This window comes from Protopterus annectens, chromosome 12.part0, assembly GCF_019279795.1.
Source record: "Protopterus annectens isolate FY-2018-M chromosome 12.part0, PAN1.0, whole genome shotgun sequence".
Classification (NCBI taxonomy): Eukaryota; Metazoa; Chordata; order Ceratodontiformes; family Protopteridae; genus Protopterus; species Protopterus annectens.
In genome coordinates, this window is record NC_056746.1 from 1,541,437,513 (window position 1) to 1,541,447,363 (window position 9,851).

The 9,851-nt window shown below is 39.5% G+C and overlaps 1 protein-coding gene across 3 annotated transcripts in view; it reads right to left on the reverse strand.

The window, feature by feature from the left end:
- LOC122817286 (voltage-dependent T-type calcium channel subunit alpha-1G-like) overlaps window positions 1-9,851 on the reverse strand; it is a 1,023,270-nt gene that overhangs the window by 640,689 nt on the left and 372,730 nt on the right. For all 3 annotated transcript variants that reach the window (XM_044090511.1, XM_044090510.1, XM_044090512.1), the window contains exons 5-7: window positions 9,163-9,348; window positions 854-968; window positions 297-452 (exon numbers count right to left, since the gene is read on the reverse strand). In XM_044090511.1, coding sequence (XP_043946446.1) covers window positions 297-452; window positions 854-968; window positions 9,163-9,348 — 457 coding nt within the window. The remainder of the gene's footprint in view (window positions 1-296; window positions 453-853; window positions 969-9,162; window positions 9,349-9,851) is intronic.

A 9,851-nucleotide genomic window follows, 5' to 3' on the forward strand; every position in this document is an offset into this window, starting at 1 on the left:
GAGATTTTAGAGTCAAATTCAGTTCACTTGAATATGATTTACAAGAATATACAAACAGTAGGTCATCCAGGCTGATGCTGATGCTATGAACTTTGCAATAGTGTCCTTGAGATCATATTGAATAGAAGGTTAAAATAAAGTTATGACTGTGATAAATTATTGATTATACAAACAGTCTAGACAGCATGTATAACATACAAAAGGTATGCAAACAGACCATCTTGGTAAAAATAAATAAATAACTACAGGCATTAAAAGACAAGTGAGAAGAAAATAAAAGAAAGTTGTTACTATACCTCAGTCTGGAAGCCCTCTACTAAGATAGCCACAAGCAGGTTGAACAGCACATAATTGCCAAAGGTCATGAGAGCAATGAAGTAAAGGGCAGCCCAGGAGGATGTCGATGCCATTCCATTATAAAGCACCTTGTTCCAGTCCTCCTGAGTGAGGATCTATGGAGAAAATGCAATAAAACCAGCTCAATCCACATTCTGTAAGATACCTCTTTCTCCCTAAGAGGCATTAATGCACCACAGAAAGCTACTGAAAGTTGGTGAACTAAATGCTACCTCCACCAAGACAGAGAGGTTATGCTGCTAAGATTTACTAATTTAGCAATTAATAAGAGATTCATTCACTTTATTTTTTTCCACACATTTTTAGTAACACTGGGAAACTGTGATTATGAATACATATTAACAAGTAAATGTAAAACAGCTACTCAAAATTAAGTGCACCTCTTGATATATACTAAATGAGAGTATTTCTGCTGCTCAAAAGAAGTTATGATATAAATAACACACCTTACAAGAGACAGACTACATTACATTTGCACTTTTCATTTTTGCAGTACCTGAAAAACTGTGACAATGGCCCAAAGGAGAGAATCAAAGTTTTTTCTGTCTGGTGCTGTATCACCGTCTTTCTCCATGCCAAACTTGCAGCCAAACAGGTGCATCCCTAATATACTGAATGGAAAACAATATGCTGATATTAGATAAATCGGTTTTGTCTCAGAAAGTTATCAGAATCTGTAAATGTACATATGGTTCAATATTTGCCAGTGTTTATGATTATTAAGTGGTTCAAAAACTGAACTGTAAATAATCAAGTATTTTGACATCCAGTCAGGGTATGAGACTTTAAGAGGCTGACCTCCCTTTTTCAGGGGCAAATCAATTACTCCTGACGCAATAACACCACAAAAGGTACAAAATCAAATTCTTAGCTGAAAGCAAGCAGTTATGTTTATGTTTTTTTTTTTCAAATGTGTAAATTATTTTTAGGGGTCAAAATAAGAAATCACTCTCAGCCTGGCAAATGCCCCATAAGTAACCTCTGAGAAACAACATTCGACACAAACAACACAAATACTGATTTTTTTTTAGAGAAGTAAGCTTCTCTGCATTTCCATGTGGTAGACTTTATCCCTAATTTGGTATACGGACTCCACAGTCATCTAGATTTGATGAATAAAGGAACACCCTTCAAGGACCAACACAGAAGCTATACAATACGTGATCTTGCTATTAATCCACCTAATAGAAAATAAGGCAGTGGATGGTATAATGAGTGAAACAGGACTGGGAGATGACCAGTTAATTGTCAACGACATGGAAAGTAATGCATTTGTCAAGTAGAAGGTATAACTTAAATATAAAATATTTTTAAAAGAATCCATTTGGACATGAAATACAGCTTTTGGTCAAACTTTTTCTGAGCACCACTGTGCTAGTGGATAAAGATCTAAAGGATATAATTAAATGTCTTTGCTCTGAGGGTGCAACACTAATGAAGTGACTTCTTTAGTGTTGTACCCCTGAAGTCATACATTTACATAAGAGGCTGCAGAAATGTTGTTCATGTAAATTTAGTACAGAAAGTAAATGGATAATGGAGTAAATGAAGGAAAGCACCACTAAAGCCACATGAATTAATATTACATGAAAGTGTTTAAATCTGCATAATTCACAAACAGGTTTCCAAAGCTTGGACATGTTTTCTATAAAAAAATAAATAAAATGTGCTTTAAGGGATAATATCGTTTAGTATTCAAGATCATTTTGTCCAGTTTTATTGAAATGACCAATCTATACCTTCAGTACAATGTTTATACTTGGAGTCTTGGACCAAATGCAGAGCAGCTCGCTTTGCCAGACACTGCTTCATTCATGCTACACCTGGTGTCTCTAAGTCCAAGGTGGGTCACCTGTAAACATCCCAATAAAGTCTTGGAGTACTATGAAGCAAAAGAGTGAAAACAGGAGCTAGAACACTAAAGGTTCAAATTCAGCAACCAGAACAAGTGAAGAAAGTAATAACAAAAGTCACACCACCATGTTGTAAATACCAGTTATTTATTAACACACTCAACGCAAGCGCTTTGGGTGAAGTACCCTTCATCAGACACTTCACAAATAAACTGAATCACATTTAAAACACAAAGACACCACAAATAAACTGAATCAAATTTAAAACACAAAGAAACCAGTCACATTCAATATTGGGCCCTCCTCATCTTGAGGGCGGGTTTATTGGGAAACACCCCATTCATCCCAGGTAGTCTGTGTGGACACATCTCTATAATCTGAAATGCAGGCGTGGTGGCACAGTATGCGTAGAGCGTATCAATCAACAGCAGTCTGTATAACACACAAATACACTAATACGCTAGCTGCGTACAGATAGAGTTACCAGTTAGTCAGTATCACCGTAAAAAGCAAAAGTATACCAAGTACTGTATCAGGCTTCCGTGGAACAATGGCTTGAAAACTCTTCAGCACCTCAAGCGTTCAACGGGACATATCCAAAGTCGTATAACAAAGAAAGCAAGTAAATGCAATGCAGGCTTGTTATTCAACGCCAGTATGCAAGTCAGTGCATACAAAAATAAGCTATCTGCTTGTAGATGGAGTCAACAGTTAATTCAAATAAAGTACCTGATTCAAGAGCAAAACTTCAGAGGAACAATAGCTTGGAAACCTTCAATGACAAACCAAGCGTTCAACAGAGTATATCCAAGGTAGTTTATTCATATAAAAATCAGCTATTGTTCCTCTGAGATATTGTTCCTCTGAAGTTTTGCTCTTGAATCAGGTACTTTATTTGAATTAACTGTTGACTCCATCTACAAGCAGATAGCTTATTTTTGTATGCACTGACTTGCATACTGGCATTGAATAACAAGCCTGCATTGCATTTACTTGCTTTCTTTGTTATACGACTTTGGATATGTCCCGTTGAACGCTTGAGGTGCTGAAGAGTTTTCAAGCCATTGTTCCACGGAAGCCTGATACAGTACTTGGTATACTTTTGCTTTTTACGGTGATACTGACTAACTGGTAACTCTATCTGTACGCAGCTAGCGATTGTATTTGTGTGTTATACAGACTGCTGTTGATTGATACGCTCTACGCATACTGTGCCACCACGCCTGCATTTCATATTTTTTCTTTAACTATTTGGAAGCACAGGAGTGTTGGTGAGTGTAACCTTGCAGTTTTCCTTACATCTCTATAATCCATTTACTTTCATAGTATTCTGTCAAATTGCCTATGTCACCCCCCCCCCAGATAACTTAACAGTCTGTGACACCATAAAATCAAAGGTATGCCCAGTATGTTTACTTACATGCTGATATAGAACATTGTGGGCATTACCTGTACATATTGCTGATATATGAGACGTACCTCCCTGCACTACATAAAAAGAGACATGGAAGAGCTCTCCGATCTTGTAGCCCAGGCAGGTACGACCCTAGTCCTGAGTAGCATTCTGCCATTGCCCAGATTGATACCGCACTATCAGGACAAAATGATTGACTTCAACAATTGGCTGAGCTTCTGGTGTCATTCTAGGGGGGTCCAGTATCTGTCTGCTTGGGATGACATGGTCGACAGACAACGATGCTTTGCCAGAGATGGCTTGCACCTGTCGCCCCTGGGATTCTGGATACTGGCTAAGGCTCTTGCCATCCCTATAGTGCCTTTTTAGACAAGGTTCAAATGACAAATTCACCACTGTAACAGGAACAGGCAAGAAAAAACTGAGGGTAATGCTACTCAATGCTAGAAGTCTAAATCTCAAAATGTACTCACTCGAGGCACTCCTTAAAATAGAAAACATCAATATCTGTGCAGTGACTGAGACCTGGTTCAAGGCTCCAGAGAGCACCCCTGCACTACCAGGCTATAACTCATACCACACTTTTTGGCCATATAACCTGGACCAGAACATCAAAGACAGAAGTATGTCCATATTCGTTAGGGATATCCACATCTCCAGGCTAGTTGCTCAGCATAATGCATCCGAGGTTATCCAAGTGCAATTAACTCTGGGCAAAACTGCAATCCACATTGTAGCTTGCTACAGATTCCCCACCATGCCCCAAGATTTCCACTCTTCTTTTCTTGATGTACTGGAAAGTATTAGGGTTCAACCAAACACCCTAGTAAAGGGCGATTTCAACTACCCCACCATTAACTGGGAAAACTACTCGTGTACCAACTCTTTCACACAACGCTTTCTGGAATTCATAAACTCCAATGCCCTGGATCAACTTATCCACACCCCCACCATGGGCAACAATATCCTAGACCTAGCCATTACCAAAATGAGTGACCGTTGTTCCACACCTGAAGTCAACTCCTCGTTGGTCTGATCCGACCATAAGCTAATCACCCTTGATATCCACATTCCGCCCCCACCCCCCATTAAGGAAACCACGGTAAAAAATTTCTCCAAAGCCAACTTCATGCTTCTTAAGACAGAAGTGATGAACTTCATGACACCCATGCAGATGGACAATACATTTACGACTGCTGAATCCTACACAAATGCACTCTATAAGCACTTACACGAGTGCATGGATCGTGCTATCCCAAACAGAACCAAGACGCTATCCTCCAAAAAAAGGAAGCCAATCTGGTGGTCCCCTGCCATAAACAAACTGTACAACAGAAGGAAGAAATTGTTGCAAAAGAGAGTAAAATCCCATGAGTGGAGGAGCTCCCTAGTCAGCCTCAGTAAGAAGCTGAGATACCCTAAAGATCCTCCAAAGCTAGCTATGAAAACAAAATCGCCACTGATTCTAAGGTCAACCACAAAGCATTCTATAGCTATGTCAAGAATCTCAGTGGCAACACCCAGATCTGCTCTGAGTTACAGCACAACAGCATGAAAATTACAGAACCAACTGATATTGCCAACATCCTGGCAGATAGGTTCAGTGCTAACTTTACCCCCCTCACCCCCTAAAGGGCCCATATCTATACAGGAAGAATGCAGAGTCCCTGTAATCACAACTATGCAGGTAAAAGCTGCACTCTCTAAAACCAAAAACACAGCATCCATGGGACCAGACAACATCCCAGGCTGCATTTTACACGAACTTCAGAATGAACTGGCTGCCCACCTAAGCACCATGTTCAGTCATAGCCTCACATCAGGTTTTGTGCCTACTGAATGGTGTACAGCAACAGTTGTCCCACTCCACAAAGGGGGAGCCACCACTGATCCCAGGAACTATCGCTGTATTAGCCTGACTAGCCTGGTCTGCAAGGCCATGGGATGTATCATCATGGAACTCATAAACAAAGACATTGGTAACCTCCAAACTCTGGATCCCACCCAGTTTGGGTTTGTGAAAGGCAGATCATGCCTCCTGAACCTGATCGACTTCTTTGAGGCAGTCACCAAAGCCGTAGATGAGGGTAAGGTGGTCCACACAGCTATCTTGACCTCGCCAAGGCTTTCAACACCATCCCCCATTCTGGAATTATAGCTAAACTCACTAAACTAGGTATAAATCCCTACGTCACAAGATGGGTTGCCAACTGGCTCACTGACAGAACCCACACTGTAAAAGTTGCAGACTCCAAATCTGACCTCAAACCAGTGACAAGTGGAGTACCACAGGGTTCAGTCCCGGGACCTCTCCTGTTTGGTATCTACTTCTCTGAAGTACAGGCTAACACAGAAGGCCTCTGGCTAATGAAGTTTGCAGATGACTGCAAACTAGGAACCATAGCAGAGTCCCCAAATGATGTGAAAATCCTACATAAGGGCCTCGCTGAGACAGATGCCTGGTTTCAGAGCCATGGCCTCAAGCTCAATGCCAAAAAGTGCATTGTCATCCCCTTTGGTAAAAACTCTGTACCCATGAACTACTACATAGACAGCAGTCTACTTAACACCGAATGTGTGATAAGAGACCTTGGGAACCAAGTGGACAGTAGTCTGTCCTTTGATAGTCACATCGCCACAGTAGTCAGGAAGTCCTTCTACATGGCACACCTCATCATAAAAGGGTTCTCATCCAGGAAAAAAGAGGTCATTGTTCCCCTCTACTCGACACTCATTAGACCCAATATAGAATACAATGTCCCTTTTGGAATGTACCTCACAAGACATCTGCAGCAGCTGGAAAGGCCACAGAAGTACCTCACAAAGAGGATTACTGGCCTCAAACAGATGTCCTACACTGACTGTCTCAACAAACTCCAGCTTTACTCCATAGCATATTGCCTACTCTGAGGTGATCTCTGCTTAACATATAAAGCTATGTCAAACCCAGAGCTGTTGGACATGCTACACCTAAAGAAATCCCAATCCCACCGAGCTACATGGTCTGGGGACCTAAACCTTGTCACCACAATAAACAGGACATGCTGGAGGGATAGATTCCTGTCCCAGAGACTTCCCATACTCTGGAACAGGCTACCCATCTATGTCAAGCAAAGTTCTTCATTAGCACTCTTCAAGAAAAATCTTGATGAGTGGATGGGAAATAGGAAATACCCCCCGGGGATCACTTCTGTGTCTCTGCTCGACAGTGGCACAGGAAAATAACTTTCTTGGGTGGCGTAAGCCAGGGAACCTTGTTGGCTAGGCTTACATAGGCCATTGGGCTGATAGCCTAGTACCTACCTATGAACCTATGAAATGTTGCCATATTCTATTTTTTAATTTACAGCTGGTTTTACTCACATAGAGCGAATAGCAGTCCTTGCACTGAACTAAGTAGACAACATCTGTTTTATGACAATCTGCATATGATACCAATGAATATTGTTTACTGGTAACAGGATGGATAAAAAAATGTTCTTCCTAATATATACAGAGGCTTTCAATTACTGGGCTTAAGGGAGGGTTAAATATACTAGGTTGTCTGGGTTCAGAAGTTTGCATTACATTATTATTGCCAAACATTTTCTTTAACTCAAGGTTTCTCCCAAACAGCCTAGGTTCAATAATTAAATCACTTAAACATTGACCCGTACTAGGGACAAACATTAGACTCTTATTTAAAACACAGAGCTCTGCTTTGGTTAAACTGGGGTATATTACACACAGATGATAGATTAAAAGAAATTATAACTCACAAACCACTGTTCTGTTTTAAACAAAATAAAAACTTAAAAGATCTGTTATGTAATGTGAGATCTAGGAGATGTACCGATAATATCACACGTCAGGGAACTTTCCCATGTCAACATTGCAAAGTCTGTAAATATATTAGGAAGAACCATTTATTTATCCACCCTGTTACCAGTAAACAATATTCATTGGCATCATATGCAGATTGTCATACAACAGATGTTGTCTACTTAGTTCAGTGCAAGGACTGCTATTCGTTCGATGTGGGTAAAACCAGCTGTAAATTAAAAAATAGAATATTGCAACAATTTCAGTACTATGAAGCAGAAAAGGTAAGACTAAAAACAGTACCTGTTAAGGACCCCTAGATTTGTATATGCTGCTGTTAGCAAAAAACAGCAAATGTATTGCTTTTATGTGGAAGAATGTTAGTCAGGGATTTTACTACTTAGCAATTAAAATGTTAATGTTTTCAGAGCTTTGAACATTCTTCCATTTAAACCTCATAAACCATGTAAATTCTACAAGCTAGAAAAAAAACACCAACATGACTAAAATTATGTCTGTTTATATCAGATTATTATTTTGCAACAAGTGAATATTAATGTGTTTGAAATTAATCATGTATAGAAAAGAAGTGTTCAAATGTTTTCTCAGTAACTAGTCTGGTCACAAAATGTTGTAATTGGATCAGTGATTTACCTTGGAAAACAAATTAAAATAATACATTAAATAAACAAACAAACGAGTCAGTTTTGCTGGAAAAGCTAATGCTTCATGTACTTCCAAGGCAGTGTGAATTTGGATTAGTATATTTAGTTTTGGGGGATGTAGAAGCCACAGATCAACAGCGGAAGTAGCGGGATGAAGGCTTTCCATGCACAAACCAGGTCTAACAGTGACAGTTAACTGCACTGCATGTATTGATATCTAGCTTTTATAATAAAACCTTTCACTTTTATACATTATGATAACGTACAAAATCTGCAGATCATATGCATTTAACCTCTGAAAAGATATTGTACTATACTCTGAGGGCTACTTTCACAAATCATCCTGGCAAAAATGAAGTCCCTGAATACCACTTGATACACAGACTAAATCCACACTACACTGAACATAACCAAACACAACCATCAGGCATATGCACAAACACACTATTATAAATGTATACACTAAAATGCAGAAGTATGCATACACACACTTGCATGCATACTCATACGCACACACCCATATACATATGCACACACACACACACACACACACACACACACACACACACACACACACACACACACACACACACACACACAAATACCGTACATTTTGTTTGAAACAATCCTTATAACCTTCCAGATGGAGAGTGTAAAGTTATCACATGCAGAGATGTCTTTATTTTCTAGCATGCACCATCACATTATCAATATGCAGGGTGAATCAAATCATACATGTCTACACTGGAATTGTTCCTAATGCTACTTTGTACTCCCTACAGTTCTTACCATTTATATTCATGTTACTCACTTTTGTGGGAGTCAGAAATGCCTGACTACATGCAGAAGCAGTCCTTACCCATTTAAATGCCTTAACTAAACACCTCACCACAGTAGTTTTTGACCATTGATCTTTTACTAAATGTATGATTTCTCCTTTCAAAGAGGGTTGTTTCCTGTGTCATCTGCAACAATATGTATGCATTTATTGGTAATGACTGTTTTATAAACTATGGAATGACTATGGTTTGCAGTTTTGTGGCTCGTGACAAGAAAGTGCCAACAAACTTACCTGAAGATAAAGATGAAGAGCATAAGAAGCATGCAGAATGTAGCCACATTGTCCATCGTCTTCATCAGGACCACCAGCTGATGCTGTAGTGCAGGCATGAACCTTACCAGTTTAAGGACCCGCATCAGACGGAAAGTTCGAAGCACTGAAAGCCCACCTCCTTGCTGGCCCACAATCTCCCAAACACTACAGAAACAAATACAAGAAGGAAGGTTTTTATACCAGCATAATCAAAAAGATACAGAGATACAGATTTAGTCTTTTTTCATCTTTTGAAAAATCCATTATTTTACTGAAATAAATAAGATAGAGGAGGAGAGTGGGTGGTATAGGAACAAGAGAAGAGAAATACTGGGTTCATTCAGGCAAGTTATTATCTCATTTAACAGATTAATCCAGGATTACTTTCTCTGCCTTATGTTCCCTCCAGCTTACCCGTGACTCTGCGTTAGAATAAGTGAGTAACTAGACGATGAATGATTTTAACAACACAGGGCTGTACGGTAATAAAAAAATAAGGCTAGGCTCTTCAATGGTTTCCTGGGCTCTGCTCCTGGTAGCTATCAATGAGAGTGTGAACAAATGAATGGTGAAAATATGACATAATACCTTCCATGATTATGGAATGAACTTCTCATTACAGTCATTTGTTCGCTTTAATTATTTATAGTTATATGTCAAGAGATCAG